General features: G+C 46.1%; 1 protein-coding gene across 1 annotated transcript; it reads right to left on the bottom strand.

Annotated features, from left to right (window-relative positions):
- Nucleotides 1-1,847: 1,847 nt before the first annotated feature.
- Nucleotides 1,848-25,776, bottom strand: NR1D2 (nuclear receptor subfamily 1 group D member 2). Its single transcript, XM_064704638.1, has 8 exons — nt 25,468-25,776; nt 21,839-22,099; nt 19,818-19,906; nt 18,852-18,996; nt 16,657-17,273; nt 13,270-13,455; nt 9,295-9,505; nt 1,848-4,929 (listed from the first exon to the last, which is right to left on the bottom strand). Exons 1-8 carry the CDS (start codon nt 25,481-25,483, stop codon nt 4,733-4,735), a joined length of 1,722 nt encoding a protein of 573 aa, XP_064560708.1. The 5' UTR covers nt 25,484-25,776; the 3' UTR covers nt 1,848-4,732.
- Nucleotides 25,777-26,455: the final 679 nt, after the last annotated feature.

Raw genomic sequence — 26,455 nt, 5'->3', positions numbered from 1 at the left:
AGGTCAGAGACAATCTTCAGCTGTGTGCTGGCAACTGAACCTGCCAAGGTGGCAATACAGGAAGGCATTGGTGTCAGCCTGATTTTATACAGCAGCTAATCCAGGGCTGCCTGCATGAGGCCCATAGAGCATCACCCACGATGGAGAAGAGCTGTTGTACAGCAGCAACCCAGCAGCAGGCCTCTCTAGCTGTGCTTCACCTTGAGCTGCAGTTTCTGACCCAGATGGGCTTTTGGCTGCTTTCCTCTGCCTTGTACCATCTCACAAGCAGCACTCGATGCTGCTGCATGAAATAATTTGAATTTATATTGTGAATGGGCATTTTTTTCCCAAATAACCAAGTGTGCAACCTGTCAGCTTCCACACACACCTGCTCAGCTCCACTCTTGCTGGTGATGTGTCTGTGCTCTTGATCAACTTTCCTGCCCAGCAAGCACAGCCTCTGCAGTGCTTTCAGCAAGCTGTCCATTGCAGCTCAGCCAGGGGCGGCTGCCTCCAGGCTCTGCTCATACCTGGACGTTCCTCCCTCCCCACTCCAAACTCCAACTTTAAATAAAAAAAGTAAATTAAAAGGGGGGAAAAGGAGGCATTCGCTGATGAAGGCTCTTGCAGCTGCTGGCTGTACTCATCAAAGGGGAGGAAGTGGCAATTACTTCCTTGTAGGAACTGTTTCTGTAATCAAAGCGCTCTGCGGTGGAGCTGCCAACGCCGATTCCCGCCCGGCACAGCCCCTGGCTCAGGAGCCACAACAGGAGGCAGCCGGCTGCCCACGCCCTCATCCCTGCACACTTTCACACAGGACACTCACACCTCTGTTTTCCTTGGGACACTCAGGATTTCCTGGTGAGCGAGGGCAGGCCATGCTGCTGCGGGCACACTGTCACACTCAGAGCCCAGCAAACTCCCCAGCAACAAGCACAGGTGCTTCCTGCTCCCAGCCCAGAGCATCTTGCCACACTGGGAGGTTGGGAGAGATCCAGAGGGGAACTGGATCACGTTTTTGCTGGGAAATGTCCTTCCTGCCCTCACCATTTGCTGTGGTAAGGCTCTTGCAGCCAAAGAGAGAAGCATTCATTACTTGGGGCCCATCCACAGAAATTCAGGAAGAGTTGAGAAGAGCTCTTCCCAAGGACCTCCCAGGCTCTGGAAACTCTGTGCTTTGTCACACTATTCCCAGGGGCTCAGACTTCATGGCAACAAGAAAAGCCGTGTGCAAACATGGCACCAGAGAAAACGTATCACCAAAAAAAAAAAAAAAAACCAAAAAAAAAGGCATTTTTGTGCTGTTATTTTTTTCCCAATCCTGGCAATAATAATTTTGTTAAACTTTTTTTGTGTGCACCTTTTTTTAAAAAAACAGTAGATACAATATTTTCTAGAGAAGCTTCTCTTATCTCCTAGAAGAATGCACACTCAACAAATCTTTGCCTCTCCTATTCTGTTTTTTTGTATACTTTATAAACCCAAGACTTGTCTTAACCAAACAGTATTTTTTTCAGCTTTATTCTTTAGCGTCTTATCCTTTTCTCAAAGTTATATTCTCCACATTAATGAAGTGTTTAAAACAACAATTTTAATGACACACCCAAAAAATCTCTGTGACTGTAGTAAGTGGAGTGCGTCAGGAAACCCCATCCAACCACGTGGGAAGACAGACCAGAAGCACAGACAGAGGGAGGTGCTGGCTCTCTCCCTGCTGCTGTGCCCCAGCACAGCCCCGTGACCTTACAGCAGCTGATGTTCTCATCCAGAAGAGAATCTCTTCTGCTTTGTTCACCCCAGCGTGCTGTCCTCCCCCCCAGATTTCGTACAGAGGAATACAAAGAACACAGACACACAAGTTTAGCTTGCTGACATAATGCCCATATTTAATCTTTTAAAACAAGAACAAAATCAAGAATAAAATCAAGAATAAAAATTTCATTTAAGTCATACAGTACATTAATCTTTCAGCAATGACCCAATCTACAGTACTCAAATGCCTGGCATGAAGTCTATTATCTCAGCATTTAACAAGTGTATAACCAGTGACACAGTAAAAGAAGAGCTCACAATACACAGCTAACACAATGAGTTTAGATTTTCTTCTAAGAGTCCAGCTAGGGTTTGTAATACATGGGTCATTTTTGAACCATACTTTAATCAGCTTTTTGTTCAATCTGTTTGGGGCTTTTTTTTTTTTCTGTTATGTGAGTTTTTCCATTATGTACAGGAAGATTATTTCAAATGAAATTGCACAAGTTAGAATATCTATCTATAGGCATACATGGTCAATCTAACTAAAAAAATTTAATAAGCAGTAATTACTCAGTCCTGGTTATACATTCCTAAAGGCTTAATAATACAGTTTTAAGAAGAAAAAAAAAATAAAACAAAACACAACAAAACACAGCTGTAGGGTGGCAATCTCTGTAAGAAGCCTTCTTCCCTCCCAAAACAACCAAGGGCTAACTGTACTTTCCAAGTTTGAAATGGGGTCTACAAAGAAGTCTTTCCAGCAACTAAACAACAAAAACCGTGTGACTGTGTCCTCTCTAAAAGTCTGAATGGTTCAATGCGTAATTCAGTGAAGCTCTCAAACAAATAATACTGGTAGGATGCAGACTGTTAACAGAAATTAGGACAATATGCCCTGATAGAACATTTGGGTAGCAAAACTGTATGTATGAAAGGGCCATTACCCAGTGGTTAAAGCAGCTTGAAGCAGGACAGCCCTGCCAGGGGAAAGGGTGGGCTCTTCTGCTCCTCAGCCAAGGCTACAGCTCAAATCTCCCCAACCCTTACCAAGCACCTGCCCCGCCTGCCCTCAGCCCCTTCCTCCTGTCTGAGGTGGAATCCCCAGCCCAAGGGCCAGGGGAGCATGGCAGGGTGTGAGCTCTCCTCTTCCCATCCCAGATCCTGATGCTGAGCAGCAGGCACAGCTCTGCTTCTGCTGCAGCTCCACCACAGGCAGGAGGGCTCTCTCAGCCCACCACAGGCAGGAGGGCTCCTCTCAGCCCACCACAGGCAGGAGGGCTCCTCTCAGCCCACCGTGGTGCAGCAGGAGCTCTGCAGCCTGCAGGCTCCCTCCATCCTGGCCCTGACTGCCAGGAGCAGCCAAACACTACAGACCCTGAGGGCTAGCTCTAAGGCAAGTTAACTGAACTAGGGTGATGGAGCATCTTCTTCCCACGTTAGCAAAACATAAATGTAACTAATTAACACAACTGCTTTGACTTCTTTTAGTCTCTCTTTTCTGGTGCCAGGTCCTGCTACAAATGGAAAAAACCCCATAGAGAGCTGCTTTCCTACATGGAAAAGCAGCAGAATTTTACACCTTGTGGATCTGCCCCGTAATTTGCTACTGGCATAAACAACAACAAAAAAAAAGTCCCATTTATTTGGTTGATTTTTGTGGTGTTTTTTTAAGAAAAAAACCAAAACAATCCAGACCATCTAATGCACCTTCTCTGCACATCACACACGCTCACATGCACACACACCAATGGAGAGCTCCAGAAGAACAGGCATGGGAACCACAAAGCCCAAATGGAGAAAAGACATGGGGAACCTCACACTTCTGTTTTCAATTCTCATTTAGCAATGAAGCAGCAAAATGATGTATTGCAAGAAATAAACAGTCACAGAACACACATACACCCGAATGCAACCATGGGTACATTTTTCCCATTTTTTCTTCTTCTGACAGACATTGCTATTAATCTGACAATTTCTTTCTGGCTGTGCTGAAGTTTTTGAAGAGCATCTGGTGCTTATTTAACCTTTATCAAAACACAAGAACCTCAGTGGCAACGGACAATCCATCTCATTAGTGCCACAACCAACCATCTCTGGTTGAGATTCTCTACAAAACCCTTCTGGAAGCTGAATCTGACTCTGCCTCTTTAGTGCCACTCTTGGTTGTTGTTTTTTTTTTTTAAATTAACAAACACAGCATATTAATGCAAATTCGATGTTTTCTAAAAAATGCTCAGATAATTAGTTCAGCAATATGCAAAGTGCATCTATTTGGTTCTTTCCATAGATCACCTTCTGTTTTAAGTTTAAATTCCTTCACAGTTTAAAATATTGTGAAGAAATTATATGTATACTTTATGTATAGAACTATTTATATACATACACATATATACACACAACTCTGTACTTTATATAGCCATAAACACTCACTACTTAACTATTTATATTATATACACATGGCATGAACACACGCTCAGTGAAGAGTTGGTGCAGGCTGAAACCATTCCATCGGGTTTAATGGAATAACAACAGTGAAACCATGAGTGAGTTATCAAGAGACACAGACATACATCTATTAGATAAGTGAAAGACCAATTAAATCAGCTCTTCCATTTTCCTATTAGCACAGGATTGCTCCCACCCCATTCCATGCTCCATAAGCACATACACAGCTACTCTGCATTCAGTTGAGGTGAGAGGGCAGTGGTGGTTCTTTTTCCTAGATGAAAGAAGAGTCCATATTCACTCGGGCTCACCGCAGCCTCTCCTGCAGGAGCGGGCACAGCTGGGCCTGGATGCCGTGCAGGATTCCGAGGGCTGCGCCGCCGCCAGCTGAAAGCACCTGCCAAAGCTTTACTGCATGGTTATGGGACAGCTATCAACTGTTCACAGTCTGTGAACGCGCTCCAACAAGTGGTACAACTGTATAAATACATACTTTAGCACAAAACAGTTTAACACGAGGCAAGTCCATGTACAAATGAGACCTAAAGGCCTATGGGTGAACTTTAAAGGCCAGCAGTTCTTCAGAGTGCATGTTGTTTAAGGAACGCAAGTCGGGTAATTTCAAAAGGAGTTTTGTGAAAATAGAGGCTTCGTTTGGGTGATTTTTCATAATTAAGGTCCTTAATGCACGGATTAGTGTTTCCTGAAGTGCCTCCACAGAATTGACATTTTCTATTCCAGAGCGATCTAAAAAAAAGGGCAGGGTGAGAGGGAGAGAGAGGAATTAAAAAACAGGAGGGTAGGGGGAAAAAAAATTGACTGAACAGATGTAGCCTGCAACATAAAACCAGGGCAAGAATCCCTTACTAAATTAACAAGCACAAGAAAAATCAGATACTTATGCCAGAAGTTTTAAATCACACACCGAAAGTCTTTCAAAGGTTATTTAGCATTAACTTCTCAAAGTACTAAGTTCATTCCAAACTGGAAGCATTCAATCACTATTTCTGTGATCTCTAACCCATGTTTCCAGAGGATGACAGATTGAAGCAAATGTTTAAATATGTTGCTGAATCACAACTTTCAACCCAAGGAAAAAGACAGGGTGCATCAAAGTAAAAATTTCAAATGTTTCTTAAGGCTAGATACAGAATCCTAAAATTAAACTGAAGGTTTGAGGAAGAAATCCCACTCTGGACAAGCCACAGTTGTTATCTGCACAATGGAATTCTCAGGGGCAAAGGGAGTACAACCCTTCATATGACTGGGCACTATTTCCAAGTGTGCTCTGAAGCACTTAAAAAAATGAAACATGATGCACCCAAAAATTCCCAGCTGAGGAAAAGAAGAATGCCAACATCAAGACAAATATTATGTTCTCACACACTGCACTCCCACCACACCTGAAGCACTGCTTTCAAGAGAGCTGTATTTAAGCTGAACACACCTGGTATCATTAGGTGGAACCTCAGTAAGCAGCTTGAAAGGATGAATTTTTAAGTAAAACATCTCACCACATAATCATGCACAGTAGCTGGGGTTTTTTCCAAGCTGTAGCTTCTTTTCTTAAACATTATGTAAATTCAGCAGGGCACACACAGCCGAGTGACTGGCACAAACAGAAATGTGCTTTGATGTGTACATGTACTTAAGCACTTTGCAGAACTGGGACGTGGAATGACAACAGCTTTCTGGAGTAACACTGAGTCAGATCCTACAGAGTGGGAATCCCTTCCTTATGCTGTCAGTGCCAATCCCATCAGATTGCTCAGGTGAACAGGCTAGGAAGTCCTCCTGGACTACTCAGTGCAGTTCCCTACTGCTATAGGAAAAATTATTACGTAATCCAATTAAGGGTGCATCTTGAAGCAGTTGCATGTGTTTTGTTCCTTTAGGATGATTGTTCCAGAATCTTCTACAGTTAGGAGCTCTGGTTACTATGAAGCAATTTTTATTAGCACACATTCCACTTTTCTGTGAAGACTGTCCAATAGGTTTGACAGCTGCTGTCCAAGAGAACACGAGTGAGGAGACATCTCTGCCTTTATTTATTAAATTATCTCTCCTGCTTGTCCCCTGCTCTGCAAAAGCTTTGCTCTATTCTGAGCAGGTGCAGTGACATTTGCACAGCACATGCCCAACAGAGTTCCACAAGAGCTCTGGACAGTGAGAACAGCACTGCCTTGCCTCTGAAGGTGGAAGAATGCAGCCCAGCCTCTCCTGGCTGCCCTGGGTGAGTTACTGTAGCCTCCTCACTTCAATTAGTCCAAGTCTTTCTACCCCCCCTCAGTCACTTCCAGTTCCTCCCAGCGGCCAGCAGAAGATTTTAGTATTATGCCAGCAAGGGAAAATAATAGAGGGTGTGTACTTCATATTCTTCTACCACAAAGCAAGACCCTTAGTTAAGGGATTATCTGCTCTCTAGACCTGCACAAACCACATTCCTACAGCTTTGCTTCCGCCCTGCTTTTTCCTCCTCCAGTGGCCATGATCCACCTTGCTACCTCTCCTCCATCTTCAACACATCCAGCCAACTGAAGCCAGAGGTGAAGCATTCTTTTAATTCTGGAACAGCACCAAGATAATTCCTCAGCACCACCCAAGCATGATCCTGCTTTTTCTTTCTTTGCCATATGACATGGGGAGGAGAGGATGTACAAAGTTACAAACAGTCCTTGCTACTACCCCTGCTTCTTCTGTTCATTCTAAATACTACTCCTAAGAGTGGTTATTCATCCAGTGTTAAGTGGAGATGTTTCACACAAGCATTCTCCCAACTAGCAGTATTTAGAGACCTTTTTTCTTTTTCCATTGGTGGGTTTTGTTTTTTTTCTTAGTTTTAATCAACAAAAAGTCTTTAAAAAGATCTTTAATTAGTGCAGCATCGTACTTTATATTGTGGATCACTTAATCAACATTCAACAGTCACACTCCTTTCTGCTTTTGGAACGGATGTAAGTTTTGACATCTTCCTATCAGTCTTTTCTAAAATAACTTGAATTCTGAGATGAAGAAGTCATAATGGCCTTTTTCTTCCACCTTCAGTCCTTCTTACATTTATGGCATTTTTCTCGTTCCCTGCACCCCAATGTCAATCTCTGATCCTGTTCTTCAACTCTTTATCTCCAACAAAGTGCCACCTCCCCTTATATGAAATTACTTTTTTGGTTACACTACTCCTCAAAGAGTGGGATGCAGGGATCTGTCTTTCAAGATCTGTTTTATCAACACATGCCCACAATCTTTCAGTTCTATGGGCACCTTCTCCTCCTGGCAATCCCTCTCACTGTAAGCATCTTCCCCAGGAACTCAGCTGAGGCCACGTCTGTTCTGCACTACCTGCCTCAACACGAAGCCTGCTCATTTACTCACTTGTGCAAAGTAACAAATGCAGCATTTCAATCCAGTCTCATGTAACAGAGCAAAGTTGCTCTGAAAATGTTTGAACTCACAGTGATCATCAGGGTTAGCCTCATGTCTGGAATACAGCCCCAACATTGACTAATAAAGCTGTACTTTATAAAACCCTATAAAATTTTGTGAAGATGTCCAGGAAGGCCACGATCAGACTGCAGATCAGACCATGAGGCAGCTAAGACAGCAATAATATCCAAATTATGATTTGAAAAACCCTCAGCAACTGCAAGAAGCCTGAATACCAAACACTTTCTCTTTGTCCTGCTGCATGGCTGACACCACATGCTGCACATGTTACATGCCATCCCTAAGCTAACCCCTGCTGGGAGCTGGCAATCAGCACAGTGCATTAAAGGCTAGGGAGATGGCACTGTGCTGGAAGCACATTTAACAGAACAGATACACCCACTTAGACTGAAAACAGGTGGCACAGAGATTGAGATATTCTAGGACCCAGGAGCTGAGCAAGCAAGAAGAATGGCTGTAAGCCTAGTTAGAGTGCACAAGAAGAAAAGAGACCTGGCTGTCAGTCCTTATTTTAAAGGCTGCCTGCAGTTCTTGTCAAGAATTTCCAGAGTCTGGAAAGGTAACTAAGACTTCAGGTTTCTCTGTGCTACCTGAACATTTTCATTAACAGATTCCATGCTTCCTTCAGATCATAGTGCCATGCTTCCTTCACACTGCCATTTGTTCTGGCCCTTGAGGCTTGCTAATTCTGTGCCACCCTCTGCTCATTATCATGGCTTACAACCTGAGGAAGCGACAGCTGCCCTGTCCTGTGCTGTGACATTTCAGCTCAGCCATGCACAAAGCTAACAGACTGAACTGTCCTACCTTGTTGCAGAGGCCTCACGTGCCTACAGCACCATGCCTGGGTGCCCTTCCTTGGTAACACATGGATCTAAATTGCTCATGTGAAAGGGCTGCCCTTGTTCACGGAGTTCAGTGCTCCCAGCTGCTGCCTTGCTGTCTAAGTGGGCACTGTGAACATTCCTGCTACCTACCCCTAGGAGAGCTTCTTACCCAGCAAGCAGGGATTCTGCATCTTGCATTCCAGGCATTATATGCAGAGCTAATGTGCCTAATTTGAGGCTTGAGATAATACTGCAGAAGTAGGTGCTTAATCCTTCTTTGAATCTGGGCCAGGGTGTTCTGTCTATCCAGGGACTGAAACAAGATAGGAGGCTGGTGAAGATGTCAGTGGATTGGCAGGCCTTTAGTGGAGAGAAGTCACGATGCAGATGATGGGGCTTTCTTACTGACATAGGCAGAGATCAAACTGGTGGATTTAGACTTAAGCAAAATACGCAATAGACTTAAATGACAGCACTGGGAAGCAAAAATACCACCTTATCCAAAGACTTATGCTGTGCAAGTCAGGAGTAATTTCAGTGATGCTGTCCTGTGAAACTCAGAGGAGCCAGACAAATAGCCATCTTAATGGCCATGGAGCAGCTATTCATTTTTGCATTACATAAAAAGCAGTAGGAAACATAAGCCCATTGTCACCTTTTTTTTTAAAGGCAATATTAGAAAGACTAGGTATCTTAAAAGGTACATTACAGGCTGCTAGTACCTTAAAACCTACTCAAGTGCACTTATACATGAAATAACAGGGTATACATTTTACAGAAAACTTTTAATAGTCACACTCAATTTTTGGCAAAGGTGCAAAAGTTAACTTTCTCTCCTTACCAGCAGATACCAGAACAACCGCTGTAAACAAACTCATCTCCTCATCACTAAGTTGCAGGGCATTTAGTTTCTCACTAAATTCAAACATTGAGTTGAGCAGATCACCAGCTCCCATTGAATGCAAGTCATCCACACTGTACTTCTTGCCACTCAGGAAAGTGACAGTACGTTCCTTTGCATCAAACAAAGATGCAAATCGTACCATTAAAACCTGGAGAAAGAAAAAGGAAGGAAAAAAAGAACAACAAAACCAGATAAATGCAAGTGCATTTGTAGAAAAGCCAAAGAAAAAATTAAACCTTTTAACATCATTCAAAGTGTCTCATTAACCATTCTAAAAGCATTCTATACAGAAACTGTCAGCATGCTATTGAGCTGCAAAACACAGTGCAAGCTCTGGCCCCGTAATCTGAGAGAAACAAACAAGTGACAAAATTAGGGAGTGGATGCAAGGGAGGGGCTACAGCGTATGAAAGGCAGGAAAATTAAAATTTAAGCCTCAGACAGCCTGAGCCACACAGACCATGTCATTCATAAATATGCCGGTAGGACAATTTGCTTAAGCCACACAACAGCCAAAGGCACACAAAGCATTAAAAGAAATGTTTACTGGGCCACACTCATGAGGAGCAAAATGAAGGTACTGAACCAGATTCTCACTTGGCATAAAGTGGAGCAGCTCTATGGAAACAATGCTGATTTACACCACCTGATGATCGGGCCCCCTAGGCATTCTTTGGAAAAGTACCACGCCACATCACTGTACCCACAGGAATGTTAATGAGCTCTGCTAGAAAGGAGCCACATGTACAGCTTTGAAGAAGCTGGGGAAGCACAGCTTGAGATGGCACCTGGTCTGCAGCAACTGGGAATACCCCTTTGGTACAAGCACCTGGGCTGGAGCAGTTGAGGTGTGCTAAACTTACCCCTTTGGGCTGAAATTTCTCTTGTGGTTTCTCAGTTGTACTGTGAATGTTCCCCTCTGGAATGGCTTGTAAAGTTTCATTTGCTCATGTTCAACAACCTTATTTACATTTTCAAGGTTTAAGTTGCACAAAACAACTTTCTTATTTGAAGAAAATGAACTAACTGGCATTGGTTAAAACTTCAGACTCACTGTAATCTCTTGGTGTGACAGCTCTCTTCTCATTTGCCCTAGTAACTGCATGAATTCAAATGTTCACTACAGGTGAGAGGAGAACCAGGTTTTCAAAGACTAGTACCTTTGACAAGCTTAAAGAAAGGAGTGTTCAGAACAAACAAAAATATTTGAGAATTCAAACACTGTTCATGCACATGACATGACCAGCTCCTAAATTTAACGAGCCAAACAACATGCAGCAACCTCAATAACACAGGAGCACTACATACTATTCACTTTTGTCAGCTAAGCTATCTGTCCTTTGATGACATTAACTACAGAGTGCAGAAACCCAGATGCAGAAGCCATCAGAATACAACAGAAACAGGCAAAGGGCAGGCAGACAAAGCTGAACTTGTGCATTAGCACCGACCCACCAGGTATCCAGCAACCTTTCAGTTCAAAACGGTATTCTCCCTATAGAACTGGGCTTTAGAAACATCTTTAAATAACAGGAGCAACCAGGATTAGTGCTGATATTCAAAACTGAAGCCCACAAAGTTGTGCTGACTTATTTTAAGGTAAAGACCTCACCTATTTCAGTGCCACCATTCTAAACAAAGAAGAACAGTTTGGACTATGGCATAGCACAGGATTGATTCATTCCCATTTCACTTCAAACCAGGCTCATACTTGTGCATGCTGAGGACACACCTGATCAATCCTATCACCTGACCATAGCAACACAGGCACATAAAAACCTCCACTCTGGGAGGTTGCTTGATCATGTCCCTAGCAGCTGTAGTCAAATCTGAGTCACTACTCAAAGGGATCCAAGGCCCTTGTTAGCTCTACCATCAACTACATTTGGAGGGGAGGTGGAGGAGGGCCCACTCAAAACCAGTCGAGTTCCTTATTTTAGGCTCAGTGCTGGCTCTCAGAAGAAGCCATGCAAATGCCACCACGATACACAGAGCTCCCCAGTACTCCTAGTTCTGAGAGACCTTTACAGCTTGCCTGTGTGTGAATATAAATATAGCTGTGCAGCTTCTGCACCAACATTGTCTCCATGTGTCCTCGTACCCTCACAGGAACAGGCACTCCTCAAACATGAACTGCTAAGAAGCACAGTGCCAAGCCAGCCACACCAGACCTGGAGGCAGCACTTTCACTCAGGTTCTTCTATTAACATGCAGACATTGGAATATCCTGGTTCAGTTACCCAGAAGACAGAAATGATCTTGGATGCACCAGGCTTTCAAGATGCTTCTGCCTCTATCGCAATGGTTTCGTTAATCCTGTTGTGGATTTTTTCCACTGTTCTGCAGCCCTACCTTATTTTTTTTTTCCTGTTGCTAAGATGCCACATAGGCCTTTAACTGCAAGTTGTAGCTCACTAACAGGAATCATTAATGTTTCTTATAAATAAGTGAATAGTGACAAGCATGCAGCCATACATTATTACTAATTCCCCTGGATACAAGAAACCTCCTTATCAGCAGTGCTTGCAACTGGCAAAAAAAGCACAGGAGTGAGGCCTGAGAAAAGCTTCAGGTGAAGCAAGGCCAACACAAAATGTTTTACTTGCAAAACATGAAGGTTTGGCTTTACATTATAGGGACAGTTCAAGCCAAATTTTTCACTCTCCTCCTCCTTTGCAGAGGAAGGAAACAACATTTTTGTGAAAGGTGAAAGTAGTGAAGAAGCAAAAATAGAGTCCTTTCACTACAGGAGTTGTAGATGAATATTAAAAGGTCAAGAATAACAGAAAAAAATACATAACAGCAAAATGAAGGAAACAAGAAAACTAAGAGACTCCAGGCAACAAGTCTTCCTGTATAACTTTTATCTTCCAACCCAACAATTATTCATTTTAGAACTGAGCTGTATAAATGCAGACAGAAGACCCAACACATCACACAAGAAATGTCTTCATTTCAGGTAAATAAAAAATCCAGCATCTCTCTTTGAAAGAGTAAATCATGTAAACAAGAGCAAAGGCATCAGCAATGCTACACTCCCCAGAAAAGCACAGTAACACCAAATACTTGGGACTTTGGCTCCTCTGACCCTCTCTATTCAAATTTCACATTTGAATATTTATGAAATGTGTTCTCTCTACTAAAATTTCACATTTGAATATTTATGAAATGTGTACGGTCTCCAGTAGACACAAGGGTCTGGAAGGGCAACTAAAACATGATGTAAAGGTCATCTAGTGAAGGTCACTAATTATAAAACAGCACCAAGCTCTGTGGTATCATTTCCAAATTAACACCACTAATTCACATATACGTCATGACCACAAGTGGATGCAATTAACCACGAGGACCTAGTGGGATTAGTCTACAGTAAGTCAGGCTGCAGCTGGCACACAGCATCTACAGAGCTGCAGCAGAACACGTATTTATCATTGTTACTGCACTGGACATGGGTGCTTCACACACTCCCAAGGTGCCACCTAAGTGGGGACTGGTCAGGATTGGATACTGTGGCTTTTGCAGGAAGCAGAGTGGCACAAGGAAGGACATGCAGAGCAGTAAACACATTCCTTGACAACACCTGTAAGTCAGACAGCTTTCTAACCTATCCACCCTTCCAGATGCAGTACAGCTCCCCAGAGTAAGCAAAGGTAGCTAGAAACCCATAATTATGCATTTATTCATGTCCAGGAAGGAGGGAAGAGTAGAAGGGCTGAGTAGTTTTGAGCTCAGCGGAAGAAGGACAGGTCACCAAAGTCTGACAAAAGAGATCCCTTGGACACCGTCCCCTCAGAGAAGGCTCAGAGCATCCATGAACAAGCTGGTTTCACCTGATGCACCCCAGTCCTATTTGTACAGGGTCAGACTGATGCACAGCTTGTCAGGTTTGTAATACACACACAGTGGTCTCACCTCAAAGGTCCCAGCCTTCAGAAGATTGACCTGGTCATGCTGGGAGAGGTCTCGGAAACCTGGGATGCGCTTGGCAAACTCCACCACTTCCTTTACTGCAGGAGTAAAACTCATGGAAAACTCTTCCCAGATTTCATGGCCAGACTTGTTTGGGTCCACATGGGGAGTCTTACTCATTGGGCAGACCTGATGTTTGCAAAACACAGACAGAAAGCAACTTTTAAAGGTATCGTCATTCCAAATACTGACAAATACTCAAGGGAAACACGTTTATTATTCAACAGAAGTCTGCAATAATGACACAGAGAAAAAAAAAGAGATAAGTATTCATCAATCAATTCAAAGAAACTGGATTTCTTCCCCTTGCTTTAAAACAAACAAAAAAAAATCCATGGGATTTTTAGCAATCTGTTTATAAATTCGTTAACTCTGGAAGCTACAACACTGTGTACTGCAAAAGACCTGACACAACCAAGGTTATGCTATTCTTCCCTGATCTCAACTGATCTGCTCTGACATCTGAATTTCTCTTTACTTGTATTATCCCTGTAATTTCACAGTAAATTGCAATTTCACAATCAATCAGTTGCAATCTCACAGTCACTACGACATTCATTCTCCTATCTTTCTTGTTCTGCAGGCAACTGAAGTGCTTCAGTCAAGGCGACAAAGATGTCAACACCAGAGCAAGAAAGCAAGCCTTGGTTTCCTGAGTCACAGGTTTACACCCTCATTACAAGGATAACCCTCTTCTGCAAGTTTGCTTTTACTTGTATCACTGAAGGAGAACACCAAGGAACTGGTATTCCAGAATTTCTCAGTCACAAGATGACAAAATGCTCTTTCTTTTATACAAATATACAGCAATTTTTTGTAGGAAAGTCTGAATCCATTACAGTGAGATCAGACATATCAGTCAGGGCTGACTGCCAATAAATTCCCTCTGCAAGAGCCAACCAGAAGCTCTGCGATATTTTCAGTTCTAGCTTCTAAAATTTACATCTTTTAATGAAGCTTAAACCTTTTAATATTCATTTCACCTGTCACCATCAAGGACAAAAATTCCTTTTAAGTATTCCTCACAAGTATACTAAATGGTGTATGTAATCCTACATAATGTCAGCAAAACAAAGAGAAAACAGTGAAATAAATTAGCAATTCCTCAGAGCTGTGCTGTTTTTTCAGGGCATCTTGAATATGGTAACTGCCTAGCTATTCTTTGCGTGGGAGGTCCCAAGATTACAAGACTATAATATTTTGGCAAAAGAAAAGGTCTAGGCATACAACCAGAAGGACAGCAGATGCCAACCACTGCTCCGCCTGAGATATTGCAATGGTTCACACATAGGTACTGTTATAAATACAGCACTTTCCAAACATAAGGAATCTCTGGTTCAGTACCCTGCTCTGTAATGGACACAAAAATCACCTTAATTTCTCATTCTACAACAGCATACCCTTACCCACAGACACTCAGTCCCAAGGGGAAACTACCACTTCCACACCCAGTGCATTGTGTCTGTGGTCTCTTGACAGACCTCAGCCCAAGAACCAGAATATTTCAAATTAGAGGAGACCCATAAGGATTGAGTCCAGCTCTGTGCTCCTTGCAGAACCACCTAAAACTAAATCATATGCTTAAGAGTTCCATCCAGGCAGTCCCTGAACTCTGACAAGCTTCCTATGGAAGCAGTTGTCAGCTTGTACACACACCAGTCTCTTCAGAGGAACCTCTTCAGGAATGACCTGTTCTGCTTTTCTGGCTGCAGGGTTATTGAGCAAAAACGACCAAACCCCTGAACACTTGTCTCCACACAGGTTCAAAGCCTAATTACTTGCCCTTATTGCTGATGACTCATTTTGGTCAGATTCTGAACTCACTGAGTTCTTGGGCAAAACCCTCATTCATATCAGGGATGTGGGGTGGGGAGGGAGCTGCAGTGCTCTGCTGGATATGGCTTTGTCTCTTGATCACTGATTAACTCCTGCCTGCAGCTGCCATGCACAGGTCAACCTGACTGGTTGAGTCTCTGCAAGGCAGCACCACTCCCTGCCCGCCCATACTGCCAGGCTTAACCTCTGCTTCTCAGGAGTGCCAAGAATGCCGCTGTAGTGACACCACATACTTTCCCTGCAAGGAAGAAAAGGCTGGGAATTATTGTTTGCCATGTTGCAGTGCCTGCCATTAAGGTCAGACCCTGCTAGGGATGGCATGGTCTATATATGCAGTAGACAAAAAGATTTTTTTTTTTTTTTTAAGAAAAATCCAAAAAACCAAAAAAGGCCCCATGGAAGTGCAGAATCCAAATAAACACTTTTACTGTGGAGACCTTTGGGGTCTTCAAGTGAAGATCCCAAAGTGAAGGATCTTCACAAAGTAGGAGAGAGAAAAACACTGGCAGCTCAAGTACCTCAGAAAGGTCAGGGGCCTGCGCTTCACACCAGGGGCGCAGGATGAGAACGAGGATGTTATGTTCTCTCATCCCAGGCTCCAGTGATAAAGAGAAGGACAATCTATTTTAAGGGGCTTACAGAACTGGTTGCCTGAATGGCAGAGAAACAGCAGGTGCAAGGCAAATGAGAGGGACCTGTTAAGCAAAGGCAAAAAAAAAACCAACCAAACCAAACCAACACCCATATGCAAAAAACCAGGAAGCATCCTTGTTAGGAATTCAGTGAGAAAATGATCTAGCAAAGTCATCTAAGGTACCCAGAAGTGTGTCCAGAGCCTCATTTGCATAAGTACTACAGAGAAGACCCTGAACTTCTCTCTAATGGTTTAACTGTGCATCTTCCTCCTGCCTCTGTTCAGATGTGAACATGTTCTACAGTGAAAAGGATGCACAGCCTCATTAAAACAAATCAAATCAAAAAATCACCAAAAAAGCAGCCTACCCAGCAACAGAGATTTTAAAGCCCATAGTAAGGCCTGTAGACTGGCTTAAAATCCTAGCCCTGGGGTTTGACCCCAGAAATTTGCTCTTAAAACCCTTAAAGAAAATACAGTACCTCTGTACAGATTATTTGAAAGTAAAGTCTTCAAAAGGACCAAGTGAAAAGGGGAATTTATAAACTCCTGTTTTCATTTTAAAGTCAAGTCACATAAAAAACCCATGACTTTTTTTCAGCCAATACTCTTTGATGTTATTTTACTGTCAGTTAGCTAAAAACCAAGCCAAGAAACCCCATTACTTGTATGATTTCAAATCCTTCACACCTTGAGCCATTTTTGTCCTTCATCACAATTTGCACTATCAAACTTGGGTCACCCTTGAAAATTTCAGCAGTTGTGCCAACAGTGTGAAGCTTCACTGACTACTGAGGCACAGCTGGATCACTCCTACCAACAACTAAGTCAAATCAAACAACTGATATCAATATATATACCAGATGCATTCTTCCTCCAGTGCTGCATGAGTAAGTGGCGTTCTTGTTTGGAGAAAAGCCATCTTCTGGCATCCTCTCACACATCCGCTGAGTGTAACCACTGGTGAAGTTCATGCAGTGGCTGCTGGTGAAGCACACAGGGTGCCCACTTGGGTAATGCATTGTGCTTCTCCCTTTGTACTGTCCACCAAGGTGCTGCTCCCTGTCAGGGTACTGAGGGCCACCAAGGCCACCAACACAGTGCTCGCTGCTCAGCATGTACTGCTCAGTGCTCTTTGACACCCTCTCCCCACTCTGGGGCTGCATCATCTCTGCTGGGTTTTGGGACTGTTCTTGGTTGTACATGAAAGTGTCCTTGTGGGCCCTGGTGACCATGCCGATCACCTCCTCCTTGGCCATGTCAGCACTAGGAGGGGGAGAAGGGCTTTTGATGGTTTCTCGCTCTTGTTTGGGCTTGGAGGAAAGATCTTCTTGAGGTGCTTGGTCTTGATGTTCTGCCAATGCTTCGTTGGGCAAGTGACCGCTGAACTGACTGTTCATCATGGTTTTCATGGCACTCTGCATTTCAATCAACATCCTCTGTTTTTCACGTTTGGGAATACGGCCAAATCGAACAGCTACCGAGGTGGAGAAACGGATAGTGGTGGAAAGGGGGAAAGAAAAAAAAGGAAAAAAGAAAAAAGTCAGTCCTGAAAGCGTTAGCATGCACGCACAAAATAACACATCCCAACAAAAAAATCCTGTCTTTTAAGGCAAGATTTTAACTGCTCTCACCAATACTACAGCTTGGGTATTACCAGTGAAGTCAAAGAGCTTTTGGGGCACAGGACTGGCATGAATACAAATGTATGCCATTGTTTAGGGAGAAGGCAGCTCTAAGGCACACAGTCTGCAATGCCTTTTCCCCTTTTGCCTCAACCCTGGCTATGCATTATACACATAGTTGTGTTAACTGCAGAAGTGTCTTTATTAAATCAGCACACCTTCATGAGCTGATAATTAGCTGAATGTAAACACAGTTCATATCATCTTTGCATAGAAGTCCTACAAGACAGGTCCTTACAGATCAATTACGTAACTTACCAAAACAAGAGAATCAAAGCTGAATGAAGCTTACCTTGGCAAATTTTCTTGGTAACTTTGACTTGAAAAGGACACTTTCTGCTGGCAAGGGGATGGGCATCATTGTGGCTGCAGCACTTTTGACCCTGTCCTAGGGAATCTACAACTGCCTCTACCACCCTGTCCAACCGCAGCCGCACAAGGGCTCATAACCAGTTTCGACTGATGTAATTATGCAGTAGTCCATCATTAATGTAACTCTCTTTCATTAAAGCAGGTGCAACCTTGTGCACAAACAAGCGCCTAGGGGATGAAATAACTCCTATGCACGACAAGAACTCGGAACAATTATTTAAAATAAGTTTTGGCACTCCACCCACTAAATTATTAACAGACTGAGATTCCTAGTTCTTGTGAAATAAACACCCAGAGAAAATTTAAAAGTGAAACAGAAGGAAGAGTTCTGGTTGTGGCAGTAAGCTGTAGCACACAAATGAACTACACTTTCAGTATTATTTTTTTAAATGGCTCAAGGAGTGGACAGCAATCAAGGCGGTCAGAGACACAGACCAATATAAACATTTCCTCCTTGCCTTTCCTCTCCCTCTAAGAAAAGAAAGAAAGAAAAAAAAAAAAAAGGAGCAGATACATGCTCATCCTATACACCCAAAGCTAACACTTTAGGCTCTATGGTGACTACTCTAAAGCTATCAGGTTGGGCAGAATTCCCTTTCATTGAAAAAGCAATAGTAACAAAAGAAAATAGAAAAAAAACAAAAGACAAAAAAAAAAAGAAAAATATGAGTCTTGTTCAGATTCAGGTAGGACACAGCTGTAAGTCTTAACATTAAACCAAAATTGATACACTTGTTACAACCATCCCCCTAGCAGGCCACTGCAGCACATCCCACTGCATCAGCTCCACAGGCTCTGCAGCTGCCTGCAGCACCACCTCACCAGCCCAGGACACTCATGGAGCAAAAAGACAAGCTGAACTAAATGCTCTCAGACAGGAAACCTCTCCTTGACAATAGGCCTTGGCTGCATTATCTGTCATTAAGACCTCAGCAACTGTTTTTGAGGTGGGCAGCAGATTCCCTCTCAGAGGATCCCTGCTCAGTACAGGAACGTACCATCTCTCGACATCCCAACAGACAGGCATTTTTTGAAACGACACTGCTGGCATCTGTTCCTATTCATTCTCATTATAGAACAGTTGTTATTCTTCAAGCACTTCTTATACTGGATGTTTTGCTGAATGCTTCTTCTGAAAAAACCCTGTAAACAAACAAAAAACCCCCACAACTATCATTACAGCACATGTCAAATGCTTCCACCAAGATTCATGTCTCTGCGAGCACAGTACACCTCTCTGCATCGCATCAGCAGCTTCAGAGCCATCAGCCCCAAGAGATTTTAAAGAACTTGGTACTCCTCATGACTTACTTCCCCTTTGTGTGTGATCTGTATGTAATGTGAACTAGTTATGATTTCTAATTACAGAAGATGCTAAGTTGTTCCCTGCAGAGCCAGCACCTAAGAGCAAAGTATCTCCAATATTACCCCTATCACTGTACCAAAAGTTCCTAAGACATGCTCTCAAACACCTATCATATCAAGTGCAAAGGTGGGAGTCAAAATAACTTATTTTGACTTCCATCTCTGCAGTTTGCAATGTTATAGACTAAGAAAATACATATGTAGTTCTGGCTTTCCTCATGGTAAAGAACTGCTTTTCCAAAGCTGTTTTGTTCTGTGTCCCAGCCCAGGTGACAACTCACACCCACTATCTCTTAATGGCATTAACATGCACATGTCTTGCGAGACATGGTCCTTACCACCTCTGCTTCCAGTTCTTGCTCTCTGCTGCACGCTCCAAGTCAGGCAGGATTGGACAAGGGGTGGGAACAGAAAGTACTGCAGAGTCTGGAAAATGCTGTATACTCCTAAGTGGTTTGCCTGTTCCCTACAGCTTCTGCAATTTCTCATATTTAACGGAGAGCTATACCAAAATCTGTTTTGCAGTATCACCCCTTTTTCCCCTATGGGGAGAATTTGAGCATTTCACCAGCAGAAAGGTGAGCAGAAATATAGCTCACCTTGCAGCCCTCACAGGCATGAACACCATAATGAAATCCTGAAGCGACATCTCCACAGACTTTGCAAAGAAGAACCATGCCATTAAATTCTAGAATCAAACAAAAAAGTCAAGGATATAGAAACCAGTGACAACTGCAGGAACACGTTTCCAGCTTTTAAAACCTGGACTTAAATTGAAATATGTCAGGTCAGTTCAACACATGAAAAAATACAGCAGAAGAACAGACAACATGAATGTACAAACCCCCTGAACGGTTCAGAAGGTACCAGTGCAAGGTTGGGGGGAAAAGAGGACAAACATGAAGCACTCAAACAAACAGGGAGAAAGCACACATTCACTGGGCTGTCAGAGTAGCACTGCACTCAGCAGCAGAAAAAGAAAGTCTGCTTACATTTAAGCACTTTTAAAAGGACCATTCAGTTAACTAGGCCACCAAAGTTCAGGCTCAATCTGTTTTTTCCATCAGGACAAGAAAGCCTATGAAAGGCTACAGTTTCCCCAACAGAGAATAAACACTCTTCCTTAAAAACCAGAAATACTAAAGGACATTTTAGAATATATTCAACACTGGTTATACACTGTACCTATCTGATAACAATTTAGGATAACTCAGCCATATCTACATTTGCAGAGACCACTCATTTGAGTGCATACCCAGAATGGCTTGCAAACTTGAAAATACCTTCTCAATCCAGTAAAAATGCTCATGGTTTGGTTTTTTTAAGTTTTTCCCCATCTATTTTATTTCAGCTTGTCAATAAAATTTTTTGCAAGTCCTAAGTGCTAGTCTAACATGGGTTTCATGAAGCCAATGGGAATTTTACCAGTGATTTTAGTAACCACAAAGTTACCTTAATTCAACAGAGACAGCTGGAAATACTCCCACAGAAACATATTCTACCAGAAGAGTAACTTATTTGACATTTGGGTTTCATTTGTAAAGTGGAACTAAAACCTTTTTTTTTTAAGGTTTTCAAAAAGAAAAAGAGCCAAACCACAACATTTTTTTTTTTAAGCATAGTTAGTACAGAGCTAAAAAAGTTACCTATCTAGCTGAACAATTTACAACAGGTTTCATTCCAGGAACCCCTGCCCTGATACCAAAAATCTAGTTACTTAAGAATTTTTAAAAAAAGGTTCTTACTAAGAACTTAAGGCAGGAATACTTAAAAAAATACCCCAAACAACAACGCAACAAAAAAACCATATTTGAGGTAGAACTATTAGACAGTTATTCTAGCTTCATAACAATCCAAAACAATAAAACAGTTCTGCCAGTAAAAGAATTCAGCCTCCAAAAGACTAAATTCTAGCTGTTTGCTGGATCACTCATTCCAATACTTATTTTGAATCCTGCCCTTCCAAAACTGTTCAAATATACTTCTCTATCACTGATCTTTTCTGATTACTAAAAGAAGTGTGAAGTAAATATGTAGAGATAGATTGTTTTATGTATTTTAAATGGCCATTCTTTAGTTCCAGTTTATTAGTATTTTGTTTTTCACATCCACAGAATTATGACTTGGAATCAAAAAGATAACTGTTCCACCCACAGCTATAAAAGTATTACGCTTGGGTAATTAATTTTGTTCCTCACAGCTGGTGGGGGAGGGAAGGTGAAGGGACAGGGGACAGAGTATGAAAGAACAGAAAAACTAGATTTCCAAGACAGCTCCATAAATACTCTTGAAGGCAATTTCTGATTATATCACCTTTACTTCATCACTTCTTCTTAACAGACTCTTTGATTTTCCTAAGATCAGTTTTCACTAGTGACAATTTGAAGTAAAGCTGGACTGTATTTATGGGCTGTCTGAGGTTGGCAGCAATGGGACCCCCATCGTATGAGCATTTGTATGGCAATACATTATGCATTACCACACACATAATGCCAAAAGATAAACATGGAGGCTTTGCTATGCACCTACACCACAAGCCAAAGGGAGACCTGGTTGTAACACACGGGGCTGTAACACAGAAGGGGAAAATGGTGTTTTCAGGAACTGGCACCAAACATACTTGTGACTCCATTATGGCCTTTTGTCAAACCAGCAACACTCGACTGGTTTGTTTTAATAGTCTCCTCCAGCCGATCGCTCTTGGGCGCCCCGTCAGAGCCTTCACTGCTCCGGCCATTGCATCCGCTTTCCGAGGAGGAGCTGTTTGGAGGAGATGGAACAGGCGAAGAGGACGACTGGAAACCGCTGTCTGAGCTCTCGCTGTGACATGAGGCTGGGCTAGATGCCGAGCTCGAAGAGCTGATGTAAGCTATCACACCCCCTAAGGCAAGAAAAAAAAGGCAGCACGTAGTGACATAACCAGCAGACATGCACCGCTGCCATGTGAGCCACGCCGTGACCCAGCACCACCAGATCAGCCATTACGTGCTCCTGGGAGCACTCCCTGCCCTCCCTCTCTCCCTCAAGCTTGTCTGTCTCCATTCGTTTTCTACTGCTGACCTCCCAGTCTGCCTCATCCCCTTCTCCCATCCTATCAGCCTCCTCTGGTCCAGGCCAGGATGAAATGGCATAACCAAAAGATGGAGCAACGAGCCATGGTGCTGGAAGGATAGGGCAGCAGGGACAGGGCATGGAGTGACCCAGAGAGGGTTTCCCTGGCCACCCTCTGAGCAGAGCTCATCTGGAGCCAGAGCCAAGACAGGATCTTACAGCGCTGTGGAGCCAGAATGCAAACAAGCTAGGTTAGGGACAGAAATAGGGCAGAGAGAAAGACTTCATGCAGGCTACACGCCAGAGGCACAGAAAGGAAGGGCTGGGAGGTGCTCACGATGCAGAAGGAAAGGGGGCAAGGGAAGGAAATAGCACTGCAGTCTGGTTAGCCTACTGAACGCCATTTGTCCAACTGCAAGCCTTTGTAGCCTTCCTAGCAGCAGCAAAACTCCGACTGCCAGGCTGCTATTTGCAAACAGCCTCTGTCCTGCCACATCTTGCAATCTGACACACTTGAGAATCCCTCCTATGAAACAGCTTTTTGTCCTCAGGCAGACCTGGGAGCAGTTCTGGCTTTTCACAGGCTCCTTCTTCTTGCTCGTAAGCAAGAGAAATTGTTTGCACTTCATATGAGTTTGTCTCCAAGACTCAGCATTTCAAAAGTCAATATAAAAACATTTGATATTTCACTCAAGAATTTCAAAAGCCATAGCCATGAAACTGTTTAAATAAATTACACTCAGTATGTTCTACATTTTATGCCCTTATTGCTCAGTAGACTCTTCACTGATGACTCAGGACATTGCAGCAAGGAACTCCACACACCAGTAAGAATTCAAAACTTTAAAAGGGCCATACACTGCCTGCCTTTGGAGGAGAAAAGCACTGGTGTCTGCAGAATCCTTGATCAACAGAACTGGCATGGCAGGCAGAGGCTGTAGCACCTTACATCAGCCATACCCTCCTCACAGATAAAAGCAGTGGTATTATACAACCCTGAAACATCACTGCTTGCAGGGACCAATTCTGACTTACAATTTTTCAGTACTTTTATTAGACATAACGGTCCCTTTAGCACCTCTGCAGCAGCAAAACTGGCCCACTTCCTCTTCAACATTTCATTTTTTTTACCAAGTAAACCTTTGGCAGGAGGTTTCCCTAAAGAGGACAGAGCCCAGGACCTCCTGGCAGCGCTGCCTGGGAGCAGAAGTCAGACCAAGGGGCCATGTGACACGTGCAGGACAGACAGACCGCTCACGTTCCCAGACAGCAGTGTCCCTGCACCCTGCCACACGGGCTGGTCCTGCACAGATTTTATTTATTTATTTTTTTAAGAAATCCTCCACTCAGCATAGCACGCATTCCGGATCAGGTTTTCGGAGAAAGGAGGATTGGCAAGGGGGGGGGGGGGGGGGGGGGGGGGTCATGAGTTCAGCCAGGGCATGAGAAGCAAGGCATCATCAGGCACCCGTGCTGGGCTAAGGCACCACCTGTTTGACAAAGGTCTGTGCCATCCCCCAGCGCCGCACGCGTCTCTGCCAGGTGCCAGGGCAAAGCTCACTGTTCACCTGGCCCCAGGGAGGCACCGGGCTTCCCAGCAGGCGCCATCCTTATCGGCAGGGGCAGATCGGGACACGCCAGCACAGCCAGCCCCTGCAGGGAGCTCCACGTTTCTCCACGCTGCCACCGCGCCCCATTATCTTTAAACCCTGCTCGTAAAAGAGATGCTCTTTTCCCTCAAGGGTAGGGCCAATGTCACCGAGGAGCAGGGAAAGTGTGTGCCTGTGGGGCAGTTTCACCCCTCTTCTCCTCAGAGCTGGAGGAGCTCCAGAGAGCTGGGCTGCTCTGGCACCCGAGAGAGCTTGGCAGGCTTGCCAGCGTCACAGTCGCAATTCCTCGTACTTTCTGTTATTTTAAAAATTACACTTCCCTGTGAACCCTGCTTTTGTTTGGTCAGCAGTCAAAAGTTGACTCTCAGGCAGAGCGCAGGGTGACATCTCAGAACAAAGAGCACAGACACGGAGCACGTACACGTGCACACGGATGCCGGCACTCCGCAGAGAGGGGTACCTGGCTGCTCGGTGGGGGAGGCAGCCCCGGTTCTGGGAACAGCCAGGGATTTTCCTAGGGAACCCACCTGCCGGAGGGTGGTGAAATGAGTCCTCTGGGCTACGCGGATCAGAGCTACTGCAGCGGCGGCACCGCCGGCTCGGTGACAAGGACCCTTTGGGCTCTACCTGGCGGGATTTACTTTAGGGATAGGGCGGGGGGCACCGCAACCTGCTGGTGTTCCATTAACACAGATCTGGCAAGCGGTAACGCCGCAGGGGCGCCAAGCAGGCGGCGAACAGCCCGGGCGATCCAACCGGCCCCGGGACGCTGCGGCTGCAGGGGCTCCCCGCGGGCAGCCCCGATCTCCCCGGCTAACAAAGCGGGAAGGGAGCGCGCTCGCCGCGCCCGCAGCCGCCCTCCCGCCTCACCCCATTCCACCGCACCGGGGCTGCGGCTTTTCCCTGCCGCGGTCACGCGGCGCCGGGGCTGGGAGAGCCGGGCCCGCCCTGCGCTGCCCCCGGGCCGCCCCCTCCCCGTTACACAACACCGCCCCCGCGCATCGGGACGGGCCGCGTGCCGCCGCCGTCGCACACGGCCGCACCGCGTGTCCCCCCGCGACCCCGCGCACTCCCCCGCACCGCGCCGCGCCGCCCGCCGCCGGGACCCCCCCGCTCCACCGCGGCGGGGGCGGAGCCGCGGGAGCCGCGGGGGCGGGGCCGCCCGGCGCCGCAGCTGCGGCGCGGCCCCACGTGTCCCCGGCGCGCCCCCGCCGCCGCCGCCGCCCCGAATGTAGGTCACCAAAACAGCGGCCGCCCGCGCGCCTCACGTGTCCGCGCCGCTCGCCGCCCCGCGCCGCCGCCCCGCCGCTATTATGCAATGCGCGCGTCACCGCCCCGCGCGGCCAATGAGCGGGCGCGCCGCGCGGAACGTAAACACAGCGCGCACATGGCTCGCCCGGCGGGTCCATGTGAGGCGGCGCGGGGCCGTCCCGGCCACCAGCGGGGCCGGGGCCGGGCAGCGCCGCCGCCCGCCGCGCTCCCCCCGCCCCGCCGCGCCCCGGCCGACCCCCGCCCGCACTCCCGCGCCCGCCCGGCCCCGCGGGACCATCCCGCACAGCTGCCCCCCGCGGCGGCCGGCCTCGCTTACCCGCGTTGACTTCCATGGCGACCTCCTCCCGCAGGGGCACGGGCGGCGCCGCGCTGGGTTCCGCCGGGCCCGGCTCGGCTCCGGTCGGCGCGGCGCGGCTCCGCTCGGTCGTTGTCTTCCCAGCTCCGTGTCCCCACCGCAGCCCTACATGCAGCCGGCGGGAGGCTGGCTGGCTGGCAGAGAGAGGGAGGGAGGCGACCGCGCTGTCTCCTGTCAGAGCAGCGGGTGCGCGTCCCCGCCGCGGCGCCCTCCCCTTTACAACAAAAGCGCTCTCGGGGAGCCGCGCAGAGCGAGTGCGGCACCGCCGCCCGCCCCGCCCCGCCTCTGCCCCGCCCCGCCCCGGCGGCCGCCCCGCCCCGCCCCCGGCCGCCCCCCTCACCCAGTGACACACTTTCCGCGCCGGCGGCCCCGCTCACGTGCGGCGGGAGCGTGCGGCAGCGCGGGGCACTGCGGCGGCGGCCGCGGGGGCAGCGCCGAGCGGGCTCCCCCCGCCCCTCGCCGGGACAGCCCCGCTGGGGTCACCGCCGCTGCCGCAGCCGCAAACGGAGCGGCGCTCGCCCACCGCGGCCGCGGGGCAAGGTGAGGGGCGGCGGTGTGTGTGTGTGTGTGTGTGTGTGTGTGTCAGCTGCTCCGGCGCTGAGCACCGGCAGGAAATGCCACCGCTGTGACTGCCGCAGCTGACGAGCTCCCTCCTATCCCGACACGGGCATCTGACAGCTCCCAGTTCCAACTGTCAGCGCTCCGTGCCCTTTTAACCGCGTGTTTTCTCACTGCCGGGAAAAGGGAATATCCGGGAGAGACCCTTCTCGGCAGCGCACACACACCGCTGCAGCCATAGTCTCTCCCTCTGCAGCCATAGGGAGAGGCCATCACACAGTTGATCCCAATCTCCCGTTTTCTGCCAGGACGTGATTTCGTCACTCCCAGAGCGATTCCTGCCTCTAATACCTTACACCAAGCAGTGATGTCCCTGGGAAGAGACCTCCCG

The sequence above is a fragment of the Zonotrichia leucophrys genome, chromosome 2 (genome assembly GCF_028769735.1).
Source record: "Zonotrichia leucophrys gambelii isolate GWCS_2022_RI chromosome 2, RI_Zleu_2.0, whole genome shotgun sequence".
NCBI classification, from domain to species: Eukaryota; Metazoa; Chordata; class Aves; order Passeriformes; family Passerellidae; genus Zonotrichia; species Zonotrichia leucophrys.
The sequence above is the reverse complement of the archived record's forward strand: the minus strand, read 5'-3'. Positions and strand labels throughout refer to the sequence as shown.